Source organism: Cygnus atratus, chromosome 1, assembly GCF_013377495.2.
Source record: "Cygnus atratus isolate AKBS03 ecotype Queensland, Australia chromosome 1, CAtr_DNAZoo_HiC_assembly, whole genome shotgun sequence".
NCBI classification, from domain to species: domain Eukaryota; kingdom Metazoa; phylum Chordata; class Aves; order Anseriformes; family Anatidae; genus Cygnus; species Cygnus atratus.
Window position 1 is genome coordinate 154058342 of NC_066362.1, and position 24012 is coordinate 154082353.

General features: G+C 41.5%; 1 protein-coding gene across 1 annotated transcript in view; it reads right to left on the reverse strand.

Annotated features, from left to right (window-relative positions):
* Positions 1–4472: 4472 nt before the first annotated feature.
* The window catches only part of DNAJC3 (DnaJ heat shock protein family (Hsp40) member C3), a 31200-nt gene continuing 11660 nt past the window's right edge, over positions 4473–24012 (reverse strand). Inside the window, exons 5-12 of the mRNA XM_035557128.1 lie at positions 17659–17811; positions 16092–16273; positions 14396–14515; positions 13026–13131; positions 12811–12931; positions 7581–7713; positions 6646–6794; positions 4473–5580 (exon numbers count right to left, since the gene is read on the reverse strand). Coding sequence (XP_035413021.1) covers positions 5423–5580; positions 6646–6794; positions 7581–7713; positions 12811–12931; positions 13026–13131; positions 14396–14515; positions 16092–16273; positions 17659–17811 — 1122 coding nt within the window. The 3' untranslated portion in view covers positions 4473–5422. The remainder of the gene's footprint in view (positions 5581–6645; positions 6795–7580; positions 7714–12810; positions 12932–13025; positions 13132–14395; positions 14516–16091; positions 16274–17658; positions 17812–24012) is intronic.

Below are 24012 nucleotides of genomic sequence, written 5' to 3' on the forward strand. Positions count from 1 at the left end.
TTTATTTATATTCAATAGCTTAAAATCAGAATCAATCAACACTGCACTCTTTTTTTTTTTTTTAAACCTGAAGACTTACATGAAAAAGACATTAATAGAAATTGTGGAAGCAATCTTTTATTACTAGATGATTGTTTTCTACCTTTACCAGAGATGATGGGTCTATACAGATGAACATATATGAAACTGCAGGCCTGAAAGCATTGTGTCTTTTTTTTTTTTTTTTTAAATCTGCTCCTTGAGGTGCTTCATCTCCAAAGAGAACTGCACTGTAAAGTCAGTTTCTAAAGTCAGTTTCCCTGTCTAGCTCAATAGGCTCAAGCGATATATGGATGTTGCTCAGCACAAGTTGCCAGATTTGCACCTTGCCTCGTGAAAGGCCAGGGATAGATGCTCTGTGGGTCTGCTCTACACTTTGTTAGGTGATGCTCTGCCTACAGCTCTGAGCCTGAAGAGAGCCCCCCCTCCAAACCAACCCCCCAGCTACAACCTCCTCTGCTGTCCTGTAGTTCAGTTCTTCAGACTCGCTCCTGCAATATAACTCTGTCTCTGACTGTTGCGCACTGCTTAGGTCAAGAAAGGCTGAAGTGTTCTTACCTGACACTTACTGGGTTTAAAAAGACAGGTGCTGGGAAACCACAGTAAGGTACCTGATGTAAAACCTGTCCTGTTAAAGAAGCCTCCCCAAACCCTCCTCTCACATTCTGTAATCTGCGTTCACTTTCACAGATTTGGCTGCTCTGTGCCACGTCATTTTCAACTCCAGCACCTTAGCTCTCACAGGCTATGTATGTGCCCATGCTTTTCACCACTGTATAAACACATAAGACAGCGTACACTAAGTTGGTTCCAACTACGCAAATAACAAGCACATTTTGGTGACTGATAAGGAGCTCTCTTGCTTGTTTGCACTGTCAGTCACCTACGCTGTACATACACTTTGGATGACTGCATGTAGGACTCTTTCCAGATGTCATAGATACAGCTCTGCTTTAGTTCTTACATTGCTGCACAGGCGTCATGCTGGTGACTAGATCAAGCCCTTGGTGGTTGTGTTATGGCATCGTCTACACACTTAACGTTTTCTTTGAAGCCAGTGATGGACTTGAAACTCTACTGGAGAACTTTGCTGCAGCCTTTGCAGAGCAGCTCTGCTGCTGCTTCTTTTCAGCCAGCCTTGGAAGAGCTACTCTGTAAAATGATGTGGCTGTGGCAGCCAAGACCTACCCCAGAAGTGTGAGGATTGACATTGCTACAGCAATTAAAACACTCATCACATCTTGACCCAGTCCTGCTGGAAATCACAGCTGCATCCAAGATTCTCCTGGCAGAACCACAGCAAAGTCTAAGACAGTTTTGGTTGTAAAGGAGGGACTCCATTAAACCAACTCGTGCAGTGAGTTATCACAGTTACGCATTCAGGATGCACCCTTCTACTTCTGGTTTCTGCTCCCCAGCCACTTGCTGCAGATCCACTTGCTCCAGCGTGAGTTGTACAAATCCCACCTCTCCCTGCAGCAGCATCTCTACCCTGATCCAATTTCCATCACGAGCAGGGGCCGTTTTAGCCTCTCTCTGTATGGTGTGAACATGGAGGTGACCTTTGGGGAGGCATCTCAAAACAGATTGCAGAATATCCCTGTTCTCATAGAGGACTTCTCAGAAGGAACCAAGTTGCTACATGAAGGTTGTGCTGTAGTTGTCCCCAGACCAGTAACATCAGAAGGAAACCAACACTGGAGGTACCAGTGGTGGAGTCACCATCCCTGGGGGTGTTCAAGGAAAGGTTGGACGTGGTGCTTAGGGACATGGTTCAGTGGGTGACAATGGCGGTAGGGGGATGGTTGGACCAGGTGATCCTGGAGGTCTCTTCCAACCTTAATGATTCTATAAACTCTAACAGGATGAGGAAAGAAGAGCAGACAAATACACCATGGTGCTTTCTTGTCATCATAAATATCTTTATTGTGAAAAATACCATAAAATAATTCCCGCAGTTCTAGAAAAAACAGTTCTTGCTTTTTAGACTTATGATTTATATAAAGACATTTTAATAATTTGAGACATTTGATAAATTTCAGGCTAACTTGACTTATCCTTCTTACAACACAGAACTGCTACTTTGAATTTTGCAGTGGGCAAAAAAAAAAGATTCTCACATTTTTAACTTTATGGATAAAATTATGCATTACAGAGCAAACAAACAATACCTTACAATAAGGCACTTTTAAATACAACTAACCTGCTATGCTGTGCTGGCTGATGTCCAGCAAAGCTCCTACAAATCACAGCCCTAAACAGAAGAATAATTCTTATTCCAAACAATGGTCTGGAAACTGAAATAACAACAAGCTTTTATGTTGAAAGTTATTTTTAAGCTAACAGATTTTCCGCGCACGTCACAAGTTTGAGCTCTTACATTTATAATTCACTCGGAATCTGTTTTAATACTGATTTATTAACACATCAGTATTAAGCACACCTCAAGTAAAATGCATCCCCCCTTTAGTTTAAAACAAGTCGGAAACTAGTTTATAAAAACTGCAAGACAGAATTCAGCATGGAAAGTTTGCATCTACATATAGGCCAATCGTTGTAATGATGCTTCATGCACACCTCGGGCTTCACAAATTACCAAGACATTTACTTCAATGTTCAGTTATTGAACATTATTGCACTACAGACACCCATTATAAATAAAAAGGCAAATTCAGTTTCCTTGTACATAGCTTGCACCATTAACAGTGTGTTACCAGCACTTTGTTTTTCTGAAGTCATATCAGGAACTGCATCACTGTATCTGGAAATCCTTGAAACATAGAAGTTTTTTTTTAAAAAACAAAAACAACTTTTTTTTTGTGTGTGTTTTCAGAAGTACCTTAAAGCTCAAAGCCAGCATCTGCTCCTTTAAGAAGTGGTAACACTTATGTGATCCAACAGCTGCTTAGTATCAGAAAGCCTTATTCTCCATCAAGTTTTTCTTTATTTTCAAGACACTCTTCCACAAAAGGAATCTATGAACAGCATTCAAGCATTAATCATCATCTTCCACGGACTAGATTCAAGCTGTTTTCCCCTCCCCTCCAAATACATGATCTTCCCCTTCCCATTCATCATCAGAATTAAACATAATCCTTTTTGTTCCTGACTGCTTCTAGTGTACCCATTTGTCCACTGCCTTAGAAAGAAATGAGTATGCTCGGCTCTAACATCAATATCTTATGTGAATAATTCACTTATGACGGGCCATCTTATTCCTTCCCTAAAGAAAAAAATTGAACCCCGCAATTCTCTCAGCCATAGTTTTTAAAACAGAGGATGGGAAGAGATAAGAACAAAAAGCTGCACAAGGGTAGTCCTTTAAAACGCAACGTTTTAAGCACTTCTCTAGCACACAAACTTAGCTGTCTGGTATTTACTGTGACTTTCTGAAGCTGAACACCACTCCTGTACGTATGAAGTTACGGCATATTGCTTACAGTGGTCGTTCAACAGCATTTCAGAACCAGCCCCTCCTGTAGCGAGCAAGGCAATGCCAGACTGTTTAGGCAGAGCCCTGCCTTCACACAGAACAAGCGACCGTGGACCACAGGAAACCCATGCAGAAGAGCTACACGATCTTCTGCGTACGGGCCAGCAAAAAGTGCACGCACCAAGAGCTGCCTGGCTCAGTGGGACAAGTTATTTGTTGTGCAACAAGTTCCTGTGTCCGAGCCCTAGAGGTCCGAAGAGAACCACACGAACCTTAGAAGGGCACGGCCAGTGTCTGCAGCATCTTCTACAGAGTTTGAACAAGAACGTTTCAGACAGGTCAAAAGCAGAAGTCAAACTTCCAGAAGTCATTCAGCTTGGAAAGTATGTGAGGCTGGGGTTTAACAGGCCGCTGGGGCGTTTGTACCACACGCTGTCAGAAACCACCACACACGCTCCTCAGCTTGAAGACAAATTTCTGCTGACCAAACACTGACCTCTAAGTGGCTGCTGAAAAATCTGTGAGGCCTCGTGGCTTGGTAAAAATTGTGTTTGTAAAGTACTTGAGGCAGGAGACGAGAGTTATACTTCAAAAGCAACTGCACTTACAGTAAAAAAAAAAAAATCCCTTGCAGATGGAAGGCTTTATTTGCTTTGTTTGACTGCGGCTGCATTCTGATAAAATGGCTGCTGGTGAAACTTGTCAGTAGCTTCGATATATTCGGTTACAGAATGAGAAGACTTCCTTGTAGCAGCTCCAGTCCTGGCAACGCCTCTCAGCTCACGCACAGTTCCATCTGTGCACAAACCCAGCTTTAGCTGCGTGTATATGGAAAGAATAAACCAGACTCCTGGCTAACGAGAAGTCAGACCTTCCCCTACACAGGCAGCTGTTTTTGCAGTACTGTGGCTGTTACACAGCACACACACACTCCTCCAAACAGTTTCACATCGTATTAATGCACCGTCGCATCACCCAACAGAAATGAAGTTGCATTAAATGGGGAAAACTCCAGTTAATATTTTATTCCTGCAGTTCACACACTCCCCTCACAACCTGTGAGGACTGAGTTTTACGTACAGAGAAGGAACAAGCTGCTGCACAGCTGGGGGAATGTCACATCACACTGTTTTGCTCAAATCTCAAGCAGATATTTTGTTAAAGTGCAAACTACTCAAAAATGATACTTAAACATTCCAAATCACAGAAACAGTCTTCAGAAAATAAAAATAACCAAACAGGTGTATTGTGTGTTTTGTTTTTTTTCAACTTTCAGGTTTGACAATTGCTGCCAAGGAAATCATCTCAATTTCAGCTTAAGGAATAAAGTGAACAGACATTTTCAGATATCGTTACTTACAAGTGATCTTCTTTAAAAGAGACTGTTCAGACTCACTCAGCCTCTTCACTCTACCTATGGCACCGCCAACAGTAATACAAGAGGGTGGTCGCTGGGGTTTCCTTTAAAGAATACTGAGGAATGGATCATCCTGCTGAGCACGACGACTAACGATTTGTTAACGTGGAGACTATTGTAACTACCCGTTCCATGTTTATTAGGCCCAGACTCAGAGAAATATTTACATGCATTTTTACCTTTAAGCATATACTTGAGTCCTAAAGATGCGTTTAAGTGTTGCCCTAAATAGCCTCTCACTGTTTTCTCCATCCAAAGGAATGAACGTTTCCTGCACATCCACAACAAATACCTAGGCTGTAACAAAACCCTTGCTCAACCTCCCCCCCACCAGCATAAGCTCGTCAAGCTCACCACAAAGCAAACCCTTTGAACACTGAAAGAAAGAAGGAGCTTTCTTCTAGTGCGGTAAGACTCTGGGTTAAGGACAACATTAGAAATTAAGATTTTGGGTCTTGTACTGAGAGAGAGTTTATTTTTCTTGAACGAATTAAGTAAAAAACAGCAGCAGCCACCCGAAAACAGTCTTGGCTCTAACTGAAGTGAAATTTGAATGTAAATGGTCCTCCTCCAGAACCAAAGGGGTTGAATCCTTGCCACGTGTTCCAGTTCCTGTGGAAAGGGTTGCCCCCACCCTGCTGACTCTCTGCATCCAGTGGGTCCTCTCCTGCGTCAAATTTCCGCCTCATTTCTGAAGGAAATAAAAACAAGGTGGAACGATGGCACTGTAGTCAGGACAGCAACACACAGCGTCCCTGAAGACCCAAAAAGTGGTTCAGAACCACCCCCAAGCCAGAGAACTGCTGTTTATCACTCATATTGGCAGCATTGGTAGGAACCTGACTAATTACTTCCGAGTTTTTCAAAGCTCTCCAGGACACTGGCAGAGGAGAAAAGCCTCCAACCCTGTACTAAGGCCTTCAAATAAATCATTTAGCTTAATGCAAGGCAAGGCAGTACCCGGCTGTCCAACAGAACACGCTGGAATTTCAAAAGGGACAGGACAGTCACACTTGGAACTGCTAAATCCCACAAATAAATGGGACGTTTTGTCCTTGTTGAGTTCACTGTATTTATTCTCACAGCTGCACCCCCTCAGGACAGTCAGAACATACTCTATCCTGCCAGTTCTTCTCCACCAGTGAGTTACAAACCAGTCACCACACCACACAGCACTCTCCATGGTCTCTCCCCTCTCCCCTGAAGCCGACCAGCAGACAGCCAGACCCGACAGAGGGCTTCTTGCTTCTGCTCCCCCTCCCACAGGCCGATGGGAGCCAGGAACCCAGTCCCCTGCTCCTGGGGCAGTGCTCTGCTCCATCTGGGCTTTGGTACAGCAACAAAGCCACTCTTCAGGCTCTCTCTGGAACACTTCAGGTGCTGTCAATCTAAGTTTAGTTTGCATCAGAACTTTAGGCAGGAGGAGACACCCATATCCTTAAAGTAAGCAGCATCTCCAGAATTAAGCGGTCCTGGAAGCTTCTGCAAGATTATATCCCCAAAAAGATACCTCTGAAATAATCAAATAATTTTTACTTGGTTTGAATCGGAAGTCACTGAAGCACAACAGGTAATTCCAGGTTTTTATCTGACTTCACGCAATGAATGCGAGGCAAGCATTAGTGCTCTCTCAAAATGGTTAAGGGGAGAGCAGAAAAAGGGAACCTGGAATATCTGTAATATCTTACACTTGCTGCATTTTTACAGTGATAAAAAAAGTCCTAAAGTAAAATCACTGCACAAGAACAATCCTTACCCGGGTCAGTAAGAACTTCCTTAGCAGCTGCTATATCAATGAATTTTTTCTCTGCTTTCTTCTTTTCTTCCTCACTCTGGAAGTTGTCGGGGTGCCACTGGGATGCCAGCTTTCTGTATGCTTTTATGATTTCTTGCTTTCTGGCGTTTCTGAATGGATAAAATCATAGGTCACTTACAAGCCTTCTAATTGTTCACATGCCACACTACTGAATCTACAGGTTTATTTTAAACACTGGAAAAGTAATTAAGGGTATCAAGAAAATTATGAGATTCTATTTAACCTTAAGGTGATATTGGTCATTTATATGAAAACAGGAAGGAGACTGCAGCTTTAAATCAAGACTCCTCTTTGCTTCGCTATCCATTTACCCTCTTTGGAAAGGTGCTACTACACACGGTACAGTTCCCAGTCTGAAGGATTTACAGTAAGGTCAGTCACAAAAAGCACAGAGTAGAGATTGAATTAGTTCACGATTAGAAAGATGACCGATACTGGTTCAGAACTGAACATCTGTTTGGTTCTCTTTACAAAGAGAAGCTGTTAGTTTTTCTAGGTTAACGGCAGAAGCATTTCAGATACCTCCTTCATTCAGTCCTTTCAAACTCTCCTAATCTATCATATCAGCCACAATTTTTTTTTTTTTATCGCTTTAAGTAATTCTTTCCAGTCCTCATTTCTTCACCAAGTCACCTACCTTACTTCTGATCCTCTATACTAAAGATTTCTTGCCAAGGCATTTACTTCCTTCCTTCCCAGTGGTTGTTTTTATTCATTCTTTTCTAAATGAATTTTAAACAAATGCTACTTAAAAGCTGAACACAAAGGTAGTAAGACATGAACGGAAAATAACATGCAGCAGAACAAGTCAACTTGCTAACATGATAGTTTAATAACCAACATTCATGTCATCAGCTCAGATATTAACGTCTCACCTTTTTACTCCTAAAATTTTATAGTAATCTCTCTTCTGTGATTGCTTCAACATCCGCTGGGCTCGTTCGAGCCCCTCCCGAATCTGCTGGTCATTTTCACTATTGGCTTGAGCAGTTTCGTAGTCTTTAATAGCTTCGTGAAAGAAGAAAATGAAAAATGCATGACATAACTCCTCACAAACTCCAACTTAAAGAATGCAAACACTCTTCAAAACTGAAGTTTTGCTGTTACAACTTATAAACAGTGGAACTTTAACTTGCCAAATGTGCTTCTTTCAAATTAGAAAGCGCTAGGGCAGAGGAGGTTCTCTTTCACATATCAATTAGGCAATTTTCTTTTAGATTCATCGCACTTTTTGGAAAGGCAGGAGAAGAGAGGTTATTAGCAGCCAGCCAGAATGCTCTTTGAGATGCTACAAAGTCCTATGGACGAACATAATGAGCAGCTAGACTGGGACAGAACAGGAATCGAGAAGTTTCAGTGTGCTGTAACTGAAGAGCCAGCTGCACAACGTTAGTCCCGTGCACTGCCGTGCAGTTGCAAGGAGGCATTATACAGAGTCTTTACATTAAGATTCCTTCTCCCACCACGTGCACTCAACACGACAGAAAGTCTCTTTAATGACAACGAGGACAGATTTCAGATTACCAGCAAATGCATTTATGCAACACCACAATTACGACACTTAGTGAAAGACAAATACTCTCTTTTTATGCCTCAACACAGGTATTTTCTGCAGACAGCTACATTTTAGGCTTTGGGTGTTCTGTTTCGTCGTCGTGTCCCCCCTACTACCCCAAAGGCATGCTTTCACTCCTGGCAAATGCAACTCTCGAAATAAAAGCGGGAGAGCAAGAGAGGTGCCGTAATGCTCTCATGAATTTTGAGGAGATCTCATTTCTATACCTTTTTTGACATAAACCATATTATTACTGTAAGTGGTAACCGAATGCTTAAGACACCAATTTTAAGTATTCTTTGACAGAGATTTATCAAGGGAGGCAACTGTTGAAGTCTTCAATGAGACTACTCTGCTTTCACTGTCATAATCCTCCAAGTCTCATTTGCAGATCCAAGTCTCCCAGGTTTCTCAAGTTCGACAAAGTACTTGCATCAGATTATTTCCAAGCAGATGCTATTTCTCAGCAGGTGTTACATTTGTTTTCCACTGTTTCTGAGCAAGACAGCAGGAAGTGCTAATGAATCTGTGCTATTCAGACATCTGATACCACTGCAATCTTGTTTTGGTTTATTGAAAAAAATTCCAAGAAGTATTTCCAGTGCCCCAACAATCTCATAGGCTATTACAAGCAAAACTAAATTTCTATTCATTTTCACATCACCGGATGATGTTACTTGCTGCTGGAACAAAACATCCTGCTTTCGGCTGATACTTTTAACAATTTGTCCAGTCATTAAGAAAAACAAAACAGGAGCCTACACCAATGCACGTGCCTGATATACACCGATGGAACTGGTAACAATGAAAACAGAGGGATTTCGTTATGCTGTTTTATCACCCCAAGATTTCTTCTCCGAACACATCACCTACAGCACGCCCCACAGCTGGCAACCAAGCTGCTTAAGGGGCAAGTGTTTGCAGTGAGAGTACTGGCTTTCGAAACTCACTCCCCTATTTAAAGGCTGCAAATACGAAGTGTATGGGAAGGTGAGTTTTATTATGTTTTATAGTGCTGCACGCTGCTGAGGGAGTGCCTCCAGCACACAGCACACCCCGTTGGAAGTACGTTTTGTACTCCTCCAGTTGGAGAGGCTCCAGTTTTGATGGTGTTCTCCAACGTGGGAATTTTCTCACTCAGAGCTGAGCTCTGTCCGCACATGAGGGGTGAGGGTTGGGACCAGGCGCTTTTGAAGCGGGATGACAGCTTCCTGATGACACAAATATTGTTAGGAGAGCAGGAGGCTTATTGCTAATTCCAGGTATGCTGAGTGAGGTATTTAATCAGGTGCTCCCAGCCACCATTTCTAGAAGCACTGACGCCTCCCAAGCTTATACAAGAATCATCCTTTCTTCCTACTGGCCTGCTGCTTCCGAGAACATTCTTACTTTCATGCGGTCCCACAAGAGGGAAGGAACAACCAGTTTCTAGAACCCCTTTCAATTTAAATACTTCAGTCACATCTCTCCTGCTCTCAATACAAGTGTCTTCACAACCTCTGAAGCAGCAATTGCATCATGTTTCTAAACATCTTAGCTGGCTTTCCTATCTTGCCTGCATCTTTAAAACCAGGTGACTAAGAATTAATTTTCTACCGAACATGAGTAACTGTGGATAATTTATGTCCTTGCCAACTCTGTTAGAGCAGTAACTGAAACTGTACTGCTTACAGGAACAGGGACTGCCTCCTGCACAGTAGCAGGGTGGGGAGATAAAACATGCCCTGAGCAATTCTGAAGCAGCAAATGCTTTTCTCCTCTTGAAAGAACTTGTGCTGGATACTTGATAGACTAACAGACTCCTGTACTTACACGGTAGTGTCAGAAAGGGATTCATTACACATCTGTCTTCATAGACAAGCCCTGGATCCCATGTGATTATGAAGTAATTAAAACCATTTAATGGGAATCGGGGCTCAGCTATACATCCTCAAGTGCATCTTGAACATTTAACAATAATCTCCTTCAAAGTTTTGAATTATAAGCACTTTGAAATTTCCTGTCTTTAAACAGGAAATAGGTGCCTCCAGCTTGAGGTTTTATTGAGGGGAGAAAGAGAATCAATTTACCACTTTAAATATGAGACTACGATTTTAATTACTCGACTGTTCTCTACAGCAGGGAGAAATCAGCCATCCTTTTACAGCAGTTGAAACTGAAGGGTAAGTGAAGACACCTTCAGGCAGATTAACATTAATGAACTGTGACACTGTTTAGGGAGGCACTATCGGAAAGCGGAGTGGAACTACAGCCGGCCTGCTGCTGTCAAGGGCAGGAGGAAAGCAGGGAAACGGGGGGATCCGGAGGAGCGTGGTGACCCCACAGGAGCCAGGCCAAGCCCATGGGCTCCAGCCCTGGAAACTGGCTCTCCCCGATCCCAGGCACGTCCTCCCTGCGTTTCCCTACTTCCGCTGTGCTGAATTACAAAAAATGAGGGGGAAATGCCTGATGAAGGGGGCATCACCGCTGTGAAACCTTCCTAAGGCTTTGTTTAGAACTGCGGCGTCAACCTAAAATGGCAAAGATATAAAAAGACTACCCTAAGAAAAACAGAATGACAGTTGTTCTTCTCACTTATTTAAGCCATGCCTTTGTATAAAGGTCATTAGATGTTCTCAGAAATGCTGCTGTCTTCCACCCTTTCTTACAAGGAAGGAGGAGGCTTGCCAGCCTCAGTAGAGAAAGCCTAGGACTAGGTCACTTCTGGAGCACAAAGTTGCTAAAAAAGGCTGCCTGCAGCTATACCAGTCCTCTTTACACCTTGTTTTCAAGCATTTGAGTCAAGAAGGCCAAGAAAAAATAAAATAGATCTCATTTGTGACGTTTACTTCAAGAGCAATATCATCTCTGTGATTCATTTCCTCAGAAGACAAAAGAAATCCGAGCATGCCATTACTGAGAACTGCTGTCTCGATGTTGGAATGGAAGAGTGTTTTTTGGTTCAGTTGTAAAGCTGAAGACCCAGTACCAGAATACAGAAAAGGAAAATTGTTCTAGGAGTATTAAAATTAATGGAGCTAGTTTTCCAGCAGATTTAAAGCCTACGAGTCCTCTCCTTTATCGCATTTCACTGAAGCGGCCCAAGGCTTCCAAAACTGCTGCATGAGTGAGCGCAGGAACAGACAGATTGCTCAAGTCTCTTTCTTAAGCCTGGTTTCTCGTGGAAATGAGATTCACTAAATTAAATTTTGAAGATTTTTATAGTACATGAGCACTTAGTGCTCTTAAGGAAGCTACATAAGAACATAATGGTGTACTCAGAGACACCAATTACTCAGTCCCCGTCTTCCAAGGCTGCATATGGACCACGTAACCATGGACCATGGTCTTCCAGGAGGGGAGGAATGGCCAGCAGGTCCAGCACAACCCCAGCAACATTGCTGGCTGGAAGATGTGGGGCAATGGCATGTGGGTGTGTGCTGGGGAGGCAGCACTCGAAGATTCATCCCCTTTGTTGCTTCCCTGCTCTACACCTGACTTTCAGTCTCACGACCTGCAGGATATCTACAGAGCTGGGGGCAGGAAAAAGAAAAGCCATCACATGTTTCATGTGCTCTCTGAAATGGAAGAGGGCTTTCTGATTTCAAAGGGCACTCGCAACCACTGCCACTTGGAAAATAAGTACTGATAATGTTGATGTAGGTGACTTTCAACAGCAAGGATGCCTGCTACAGTACAGGGCAAGTCCAACTGAGGCAGCTGGCCTCTGTTGCCTTCTCAGTCAGCCATGAGGAAATGCAGAGAAGGCTGAAACTCCGCGCCAACACCCTACACCACACAAAAACAGAACTGTGAACTGGGATTTCCTCATGCCACTGGCTTCTACGTGTAGACAATGCCTTCATCATTCACCCAGCCCGTGGCGTTACAAAGCTGCTTTCCCACACCCAGCGCTGTGAGAGCATTCGCTCAGAGCCTTGTCGGCACACCTCCACCATCCCAGCAAGGCAAAGCTCCACAGGAACCTCTTCCTTCACATGGCGTTTTGCCGCCAGTCTAATGACAAACTAAACTCCGGTATGCGTTTTACACAAAGCCTGCACAAGAAATGCAGTTTCAAGAACAGAATCAGTTTACTGCTCTTGGCAGCATTACAGAGACCCACGGAGGTGAAAGAATGGCCTCCCCTCCTCTACCCTGAGCACACACTAGGGTGTAAGACACTCTTGTTTCATACTGTCATCTAGGGACATTAAAAGGAAGCTCCTAAAATGGGCTTACATGACCCTAACCATAATTACCTTTTATCTATAAATGCAGTTCTGACACTACTGTTTGCATAAAAAGTGTTCAAGTCTGAATAAGCGGAATGCTCTCATAAAGGATCCTGAACATAGCCCACTGTTGTAAAGAACACTAGCTAAAACAAGTACCACTTATACTAATCAAGACAAAATTAACAGCAGATATTTTTGTAAATGTGCTACTACCAGTGCTGATTAGGGATAACAACATAGTGTAGAATCAAAGTGCATGTTAAAAATTTTTGAAACACTAACTGCATTTTAAGTGCCCACCAAAATGCAGGAACAAGATGCATACAACTTTACCTTCTTCGTACAGGTCTTCCAGCAAATAAGCTTCTGCTCTGTCTTTCAGGGCATTCACATTGGTTGGTTCCAGTTGCAGAACTTCTGTACAAACTTTTATGGCTTCTGTAGCCTGCTGATTCTAAAGAGGAGAAAAAGTAAAATCAAGCTCATGGGTGGAGTTTTTTGTTTTGCTTTTAAAGAAATTTGGAGAGGCAAGTGGAAGCAAGAATTACCTTTGACAAACAGTGACAGATCCTTTCTTTGGCACGTGTAGCATAAATTGGGACATCTGGCTCAGTTTTCATAACAGAGTCATATTTATTGATAGCATCTTCATACCTGTTTTAATTACAGAGCATACTATTATGAAATGTAATAACTACTTTGGGCTGCTGCAATTTACTTACAGATGTTGAAATTTTAAAATTCAGATTTTCCCATCCTTCTAACAATGTACCTTAGCTATACTGGTCTTAAAGGCATGATGTGAGGCAACATTATGAAAAAAACTTTCAACCATTTTAGGAATTATATTCCCGTTCCCTCTTCCGTGCTTTGAAACAGAAGTGCAGGCACTATGCCTAGCAGGCTTTTGCAGAACACCATGACTGCCAACCCACAGAGTGCACTGACAAAAGTGTCTAGATTTGTTTCCTGCCCAATATCCTGTTCAGCAGGTCCAAAAACAAAAGCTTCTCCATTTTTGATATTCGAGAAGGACTCAGTCTGTCTTGGCACGAGCACCGTACTATTTGCCTTTTGTGGTGCCAAAAAAACCCTTATGCCAGTTTGAACCAGGAAGTTGTTTCCTCCCTATATTCTTCTCAGCAAGCCACATAGCAAAATTTATTTTTGCTGTGAAGGTTTAAAGATACACAAGTTCTACAGTTAATAAGAAATAGACTGGAACGCTCACCTAGATATGCAAGTGTGTGATTGAACTCACGGGCTGCTACAAGCTAGAAGAAATTCAAGCTCTCAGAAGAGTCCCTGAAAATGTGCTGATACTGAATTAAAGAGAAGACTAAAGTGAAAAGAGTCCAGGTGGACTGCTGACTTAATAAAACAGCCTTCAGTTCTGCTGATTCACTTTCCCTGATGCACTTCCTTTTAAAGAGCCACCCTGACAATGTTTAATCACTTGCTAGGGCTTCTTACAGTTGGATGTTGCACACTTGGGAATGTGTAAAACTGAAATGAAGCAAGAAGTAACAGAATAGAGAAGCATTATGCAAGGTACATAAAAAAAGACCTATCAGCCAGATCTACTTTAGCTTTCAAGGCACTGCAGGAGTGCTTGGTGTCTTTAGTCTCAAGACTAGGTCCTACAATACCTGAGAGTTAACAAATATTATCCCTACCTTGGTCTTAATACCTGCTCTATAAAGTAAGTATGCAAAGAGAAGACAGTGGTATCAAAAAGGATTCAGAATTGACTACGAGTCGATATTTATTTTAACTGTAATTTGAGAGCTGTGCTCAGTTGTCCACTTCAACCGACAGATGCAAAAAGCATTACTTAATCAGCTCCTCAGTCAATAATTAGTTGGTGCCTTGGTAGTCATTTTTTTTTTTTTTTTAACATACAACAATGAACACTTACCTGCCTTCTCTGATGAATTCTTCTGCTGACTCAATCTGCTTATTGAGTTTCTTTACTTGTTTATAGAGAGAGAAACATTGCTTATGGTCTTGGTCAAGTTTCAGGCACTCCCGGACTTCACTTTTCACAGGGAGAAGGAAGTAAGAGAAAACACCACACGTTATAGGATTTCATCTAGAGACACAACGCAGCATCTATAACCTGTCCAAAACAACAGCTGACTTCTTTAAACTCTCTCTCCATTCATTCAAAAATTGAAATGAGTGAAACAAGTCCTCCAGAAAATACAGGGATATTTGCTTTTTTGTTTGTTTTTAATTATTTTTATTGCTAAATATGCCAAAATTGAAATTACATTAGTTATTTGGTTTCAACCAAACTGAAGTTACATTAGTAACTGAATAAAATAGCAGTAGAAAAATACACTCTGGAAAATTCATTGTATTCAGCAGTTAGCAGACAATTGTAGTTTTCCTTTGTGTTTAACTTAGGGATATTAGAAATTATATCTAAGGTGTAAGCATGTTTTATGCTGCCTGGAACAGACAAAACACAGGTAAGGCCCAAAGCTCCACTTGATAGAGTATCTGCCAAACCTGAGCAAGACTTCTCACTGTGAAGACCGTTTAAGGAGACTCTGATTAAGACCCATATCTTTTAAAAAGGTCTTAAACAACCAAAAAACCTCCAGAATCCAGTCACAAATGAATAAAAATTATGTATAACTAATACATATACATAATTATACATTAAAAATGTATCAGTCATCACAGCACAACCACAGTGTTAGTCTCAGAACAAGATCAAAAAAACTTATTTTGTTCCTAAGCACGGATGAAACCCCTTATGTGAAAATCATTAAGCTTGTTATGGGAAGAGAAAGAAATTGGAAGGAAAGACAAGATTAATCACACAGCAAATTCAAGAGCTACTGAACTAGTACATCTTATGACTCAAAAAATAGTATCAGGGAAGAACAAGTCAGTTATTTGGTGTTTACCATGCTGAACATGCAAAAATATTTTTTTTGCCAGATGTAAGATCTATTTGCGTTACTATATTCACACATGCAGTTTCCATCCTTTGTCATATGCTGCCAAGAAAAGAAACAAACTTGGGCTGAAAACAGCCCAAGTCTTTTTCAGCCTCATGCCTTACTGAAAGGATTCTGGTCCAGAATGGTATTGGAAGGAGTCTGAAGATGCAATAAATGCATCTGAGATCACAGAAGCCACTTATGTGTGAAAAGTAGAATTCTATCATTTGTCCATCTGAGCACAAGGAATAGGAAGTTAACAGTTTGGCCTGGGTAACCAGTTTTTTGTTTTCACTGTGAACTTAACTTGAATGGAGGTTCAAGGTTTAAAAATACGAGTCTCCAAGTTTAGTGAAGCACTTTCTTCCAGGACAGAGGAATATAACAACAGCAACAAATGTAAGCAACTCTGATGTTTCTACACTATGGCATCAAAACAAGAATAAAAATTGCTCAGGCAGCATTGATGGCTGGTCTGCCAAGAATAAACATGATGTCTTCACAGTTCTTAGCTTCTGGAAAGGAGTTTCCCTTATCAGGTCCAGACCAGAGTTTCTACTTCATCCAAAGAAACAGACAACATATATTTCATGGTTTATCATGACCTACATCAGCCCATTTTGTCTCAATTCTTATAACTACAGCAAACAGTGAGATTACCTGAGTGATAATTCATGGTCCCCAAGCTGATAATATATCCTGCTTATTTTATAGAAGGCTTCAGTGTTATCGTTCTTTAATTTGGCAGCAGCTTTCAAGTCACTAATGGCTTTGCTTGGCTCCCCTTCCTTTATATAACACTCAGCTCGAAGTTCCCGTAGCTCTGCATCCCAAACACAAACCTTGAGAAATCAAAATTAAAGCTTGACTTTGGTCCATAACACTTCACTTCTGTTCCTCCCCAACAACACAAAAATCCCATTAAACTTCATTCTGCCAACTGCAATAGCATAAGGTTCGAGCTGCATGCAGAGCGCATGAAATTAGCATCTCTGCTTCCTGGTGGATGCTGTGATGCACCTGCCCAAACAGAAAACAAAGGCCTGAAAAATTTGTAAGTGATTCAATGAGCTCATGCGGGAAGATGAATTAAATCTACTGGCACTGGTTAAACAGAGACAGTCTGCTAAGCCTCCAGGGAAGGATACCAGAACCATAAATTATTATATCTTCCCAAAAGAACAGGAGTAAATGAACAGCAAGGACCCAGCTGTCAGTTGTCCTCTAGAAAGAAGCATGTGAGTAAATTTCAGCAAAGCAAGATTTGACCTCAGTGTCTGGATTTTGAAGATTTATACAGAGGTAACAATGGCAAGGATATTTACTCATGGCAAGGATAATTACTTATAAGGAACTGCCTATTATAATTCATTTTACAGAATTTCTTCTGGGCCTTATTTGTTTTTAAACCACAGTTTTAGAGAACAAGGTTTCTCTGTTTTTCCATAACTTCCTCCCCACAAACAAACTCCCACACTTTGGCAGTTTCTTCACCAAAAGCTAGAATGTTGTAAATTCCAAATCAACAATGTTAACGTGCATGTAAAGCACCACAGCAGTTAACTGTCTTTTAATATATTTCTATGCGACACACAAAACACCCCCATGACTGAGTTATTCCATGTAGACTAGTCGGGGTACCTTTACTGATTGGGATTTAACAACAAATACAGGTGCCTAAGGAACAAGCTGAGAATATAGCTATACACATTTTTAACTTGGTGGTGTTCTTGATCTTTTGTTACTTCGTTTTCTCAAGACAAGAAAGTACCTGCTTCACAGTGATGAACTACCATTTATATAGTTTCACATTCAGCACATACAAACTGCCTACATATTAGCAAAGAAAAAATCTGGATGAGAAACAGCCATGCCTCCTGCACATGGCAAAACTTCCCTGGTTGGAGAACAACTCCCCCTTCCCCCAGCTCCCTCAGGAATACTGAACTGTGGAAAAAGCAGAGGATGATCAGAAAGTTACCCCACAACAAAAGCTTGGTTGAAGTCTTATCTTTAACCATAACAACGATTTTTGTTGTTGTTGCAGCAGCTAGTGCTCGCTCAGCATTCTCCACTCTCCGGCCTCAGCATGGATTCGTGGTGCTCAGCAAAACTAAGCCAATTACGCCATGTGTTTGCACATTAGTGAAGAAGTTATTGAACAAAAATGCACGTCAGACAGGAGCTCTTACTCCCCTTTCACTGTATCATTTTACTTCACACTTACTGCCAAGATTTCATCAAGAAGAGAGATCGCGGCTTCATAATCCTCTTGCTGGTAGGCAGATAATGCTTGTGAATGCAGGCGCTGTAGCTCATCAGATTTTGTCAGCTGAGTCTGGGCTTCTTTCTCCTCATTATTGCTGGGATTGGATTTGAGCTGCAAACATTAACAAGAAGAGAGACTGAACTGCTTGTTCCAGAATCTCTTTTTGTCCCATTAGTAATCGTACCACGGAGAACTGACTAAAGCTGCAAATAAAGTAAAAATGAGTTTTAAAATTCCAGAAGTGTTTCCAACTCTGAATTCCGGAAAGACATTTTTAGCTTTCACACAAGATGTCCGAAGTTCGAGAGCTCTTAATTCCTCCCCTCACCCTGCTTGCTCCCTCACCATTGGACACATCATACACAACAATTCCTCTCCTGGACCACAGGAAGTCAGGGGCTTCTCAGCTGTAGCCTAGTTAATTAACTCCCTGCAGACAGTTATTAAACACGAGGTTCCTCAGCACCAGTGGGAAGTACATCCACGTGGTATAGTCACAGATCTCATTTTAAGCACAACACACAGAAACAACAGCAACACAGAATCACAGGATCATCTAGGTTGGAAGAGACCTCCAAGATCACCGAGTCCAACCTCTGTCCTAGCACTAACAAGTCCTCCACTAAACCATATCACTAAGCTCTGCACCTACACGTCTTTTGAAGACCTCCAGGGACGGTGACTCAACCACTTCCCTGGGCAGCCCATTCCAATGCCTAACAACCCTTTCAGTAAAGAAGTTCTTCCTAATATCCAACCTAAACCTCCCCTGGCGCAACTTGAGCCCATTCACAGATAGCATCACTGTGAGGCTGTTTCTTACATTTTCCCAGAAAGAGTGGCTACAGCAGCAAGGCTTCAGGTGGCAGAAAGGCTCACTGGGATCAGCTGGGAACTCATACGCTTCACTTCACGTGTAGTTTTACACATACGAACCAAAGGCTTTGTCTAAAGCCTCTAATTCCTCCTTCCGACCAAGTAAAAGGGGTTACATTGTATTTGCATTCACTTGTTTAGGCAGCTTTGTATTGGCAGCTTTGTATTTTCAGAGAAATAAACCAAAAAGACCCTCTCACAGCAACTCTACCACCTCCCAGAACGACACCTAAGGGCCAGGAAGAATGCCGTCCATCTCCTTGCAAAGCCAGGAAGTCATTTGTACAATTAGTGTAGTTTGAATAAAGCACTAGCTTCATGCTTGTAGCAGATCATTATGACTTCCTGAGTTTTCGGAGGGATGAATCAGTAGGACATGATTTTGTTTGTATTTTTATTTTTGTTTTAATCAAAACTCGCACTATCTTGTATTTTATACACAGACTGTCAACTAAAATTGCCAAGTCCTCAAAGTCATCCAGTACTACTTCTCTCCTCCTTTATCTTGAAGCCGCTCCTTCCCTTCTTCTAATCAGTAAGTTCTTCAAATGCTCACGTTTTGTGCTTCAGTCTCTAACGTAATTCAACATCAGCCCTCAGAACTCCTTTAACAAAATTTCTCAATTCTCATACCTAAGCATATGAAAGAGAAAAGCCTTAACGCAACATGAAAAGCATGACCAGGTCTCACCTCTGTCTTCGATTCTTCATTTGAAGTCTTTCTGACCCTTTATGAAGTTGTTTCATTTTACTCTGGCAGAAATCAAGTTGTACTTTGACCTGAAAATCCTTTACCCCCCCCCCACCTCAGCAAGAGAGAGGGATGTGATCAAAGAGTTTTGTTCTTTGTAAGTTGAGTCTTAATATGTGTTTCAAAAAGCTTTTCTTCTGGTTAGAAGAGGAATTCTGCCTATAAACCCTTGCCGTTGTGCATCCTCATTCTCCCTCAAATCTGGAGCTTGCAATAGAGGCAAATTTCTGCATCTGCAATTTAAAAAGTTCCAAGAACACAAACCTCTCCCAAGTTCTGACCTCTTTAGTTCCAGCTGACTGGCTTAACTTTCTCCCTTGATTTCTCAGCATTTTCTTCTTTCAAAAATTAGAGCTTTTTCTACAGACGAGCTTTTTCCATTTCAACTTATCTCATGATAACTGCACTCCTTAGACGCATGATGTTTCTTGTAATTTATTTGGAGCACATCATCAGTGGAATATGAAAAGCAATTTTACAATCATACAGACAAATCAAATTGTAATAGAAACCATTTGAGTGAAACATCTGAGATAATTTTAGGTAGTACAAACTGGCACGTCACAGCAAAGGGAAACCTCTCAAGCTATCATTCAAAACTAAGCCATTAAGTTATTGTGTTCCATGTATCATGACAACAGTTAATTATTAAGAGCTTCTGAGTGTATAGCGTATTATGATGTTTTAATCAGTAATGTTATTTACAGCTTAAAAAAAAGGCCTCTTCATTAAGCTCCAAGAGAAAAAGCTGGAAATGTAATGCAGTTGCTTGATACTGTCATTTTGCTTTACTTTCCAAGTTTTTCCGCTCCTTTTGCCCAGCGATCAGAAGACTGTTACACCACTGTTACATAACAAATCATGTTTCAATCACTCCTCTGCATCCTTCATCATCCCACACAAACTCAAAGCTCTGCTCTGCACAGGGCAGCTGGATGAGCACGCTGCTAGCGGTGAAGATGTTCCAGAACACAGCATCCTTTGCAGTCTTGGAGGTTTACTGCATTTGGAAGGGAATGCTAAATTAGTTGCAGTTTAAGTTGCAGCAACAAGCATCAGCCATCTGTTACAGCAGCTTTCGCTCACTACCAAAAAAAAATCAACTTGCAACTAATTCCGTTAGAGAAAACAGAGGCCAGCATATGGGAATGGCTTTGATATTGTCAGTAATTCTCTATTACAGATTTACCACTATAGGTGCTGCTTTATTTTATTGTCTAACCTCAGTAGAGGGGAGAAACATCGTAGGGCAAAGAAAACCTGCCTTTTGCCCCTAGGTGAGGGAGATTAAACAAAAACATCAGCCGCACGTGATTTATCAAGCCAAACTTTAAAAGCATTTGCAATGTGTGCCTCTCTCTCTTCTTCACTATCAGCGAGGAGTCTGGCTTCCACTGAACTTAGTCTCAAGGATTTGACTCAAAACTTGGCAATATTACCTTGCTGTACCCAGGAGAGCAGGGAAAAACGTATCAGGAATTCAGTTCATCAACCCCAGCATTTTTCTTGTTTTTCTGTGCTTGTGACTACACCAGCAATGAAAGCAAATTGAGTAGGCTTGTGAAAAACTTTTTGGGGGGAGGCAGGAACCTCTTCCATTTGTTTTATCGAAGTTCAAGACGTCCCCGCACTAAAGAAGAGACGGGGAAGTTCTGTGCTGGCAGAGCAATGCATTAGGTAACATTTATGATGTTAGACAGACGGAAAAAGGCAGTAAGTATTTAAATACCTTTTACTCTTTACCCAGGAAGCTACAGATGATCATATTACCACAGAGGAACATGTGTGGAAACAATCTACTGCTAATGTAATCTGCTTAAGAGAAATTCAAATACTCAAACTTGTGCTGGGTAACTTACTCTGATCAGGTTAAGTTACAGTGCCATAAGATGGTCTCCTTCACGTATATCCAAAATGCTGGCCAACCACCCACAGAAAAGTGTTGTTCAGTACATTTTGCAACAACCACAGGCTTCAGTAGATTAGAAAACAAGGATCTGCAAAAATGCAGTGCTCAGTCACTTAGTTTTGGCTGACATCTAGTGGAACTGCAAGTGGAAACTTCAGTTTCCAGGTTTCAAGTGTCTGTGCAATTCTGCCTCCCTTGGAAGCATATTTAGGGCACCTCAGTTTGGAGTATTTATTGCAACAAAATGCAACTGTGAACATTTCAAATCCCGCTTTTTTTTCTTGACTGACTGTAATAAATATGACAACTTTTTCCCTTTCACACTTTCCACACTAGGTAGAAGTTCTGTTCTAAAAATCCTTCCAGTTTTTGTATCTCCTACACAGTAACTCGGATGCTTGTCATTCTCTAGGACATAAGCAGGGCCACAAACTATTACAACGCACACACAAAGGGCAGCCATGACTTCAGTCACTTTTGTATCCTTTTCAGAAGGCCTTCATGAACCAAAGTATAGCATTATTCCTTTATTTTCACTGAAAAATCATGATTTAAGATAAATATTCCAGGGTTTTCAGAGACTGAGGCCTTAGATTTGAGTGTTGACGTGCTGCAAACCCACCCTGCCTACTGCTATTACTTGGAAACTACTCACCAGAACAGAAGGAACTTGATACTAACGCACATGAGCATTTAACCAAAATTGGAGTGGATAAACAAATACTATTTGTACACTGTGAAGAATAACTTTCTGAAGTCACCCAAGGACTTCTGCTTTATCCCTGTTTCATCCTGGGCACTCTGAAGACAAGAATTAGACCCTTCTGTTGACATGCGTTAAGAGTTTTATTACCCTCTAGGCGTTAGATTTCCATACTGATAGCTGAGTTATAAGGGGAAAGCCACTTTTCTAAAGAGCAAGAAGATCCTGTATGGCTATACAAAAAAAGCCTGGTGCTTGTAGGAACCCCATCGGCTTGGTGCAACTGTTGGCCAAAAGGAAGTGTTTCTCTAAACGTGGTGTTGCTTAACGCATCGAGGGATAAGCCTGAATCACCCCCTCTATCCAAACCCAGTGATTAACTTCAGCAAACAGGGAAGTACGGTGTGGAAAAATGAAAAACAAAAGCAACCTGTGAAAGGATGGCCCTAAGGCTGGGGTCCCAGGAGGCTCAGCTCCTGGAAGTGGCACACCCACCCCTCCAGCCAGGCATTCCCACTGCCACGAATGCTCCTCAGCCAGCCAGCCCTGTCTCGGGTAGAAACATCCGAAGAGAAGAACTGCTCTGCTCAGCAACCACGTAACTTTGAAGAGGCTTAGGGTCCTCAGGAAACTTTCCTACATAGTCTAAAACTGCGTAGAAAGAATTTAAAGGTGTTTTTTTTTCTTTCCACAAGTACACGTTAAAGGATAGGTTTACTATTTTACTGGCAGAATGTTTTCAATGATTCTTTTAAGATATACACAGAACTGTCGCTGCTACAAGCTGGGAAGTTTACCTGTCACCCTGCTCTGACATTTTCTTACTCTGTCTTAGTGCTCAGACATCTCTTTCAAGGAGCACAACTCCAAGCAAGAATGAAGGAAGGACAGGAAGAAAAAAGCCATTTCAGCACTTCCACTGGGATTTGACAAACTTCTGATATATGCTATGAGAAAATAGCTCATTTCAGCTTGCAACTTCTGGTAGGCAGGGAAAGCAACGCTGACTTTTAATGCAAACATCATACAGGGAAATAGAAACTGTCTTGCTTCTACATGCCTGTCTTTGAGCAGTTCATCTAAAACCACTCTCCTTAGTTTCTACACCTCGACCTGGTTTCTCCAACTCAAAAGTAGGGAACATTTTAAAAATCTGATCCCCTGCCTTAAAATCAACAGCTGACCATCAAACAAAAGTCAGTGAAATCATGAGATCTATGAGATCTATGTAACATCTATTGTCATCCAAGGGAATACAATCTACTTCAAAGAAGGCTGGCTTCACCAGAAGAAAGCCTCTCTCACCCACAAAACTCTTTTCTCAGGAAAAAAATAACACTGAAGGTAAAAACCTATCATATTTACCTCCCTCTGGTTCATTTTTATAAACATATAATGTCCTCAACCATCTACATTAATGTCCTGCAGTAAAGAAAGCAGGTATTTTTCTCCAAATTAAGACTTCCCTTGCAGTGAAGAAGAGGGATAGTTTGAAATACAGCACCTTCTCACCATCTTTACATGATATTCAACTTCTGCTTGCTGAAATATTCGACCAGACCACGACATGGCTACTGTGACTGTTTGCAGACTTCAAGCATATGTACAACAAATGTAGGATAGCCAAAGTCGCACTGCAAATTAAATCCAGGTTTGGACACCTTCATTTGCTGCTGTACTGCGTGCTTACCCTGAATGACTACCAACTAACTTGGTAGATATGCAGCCAACAAATTAAAATGCTGGAAAGCTATTCAGATCTTCTACATTCGTAGCCAAAGAGCAGAATCTGAGATTATATACCCAGTTCACAGGTAAAACATACAATTTTAGGCATTCAAGACCAAAACTGAATTCTAGTCTAAAAGCTATTGAGACCCCACTAGCACTTCTTTGGGTCACATTTGCCCAGAAGTAGAAAGAATTTTGATTTCAGCCTACAACTTACTCCTTTGAGGTTCTTGACAACTGATTTATGATCCCAGTCAAAGTTTCTTAGCGACTACTGTTTACCTCTCCTCTGTTGCTTTTGGTAGCTAAGATACAGAGTCTTAAAATGTCCAAGTCTTAAAA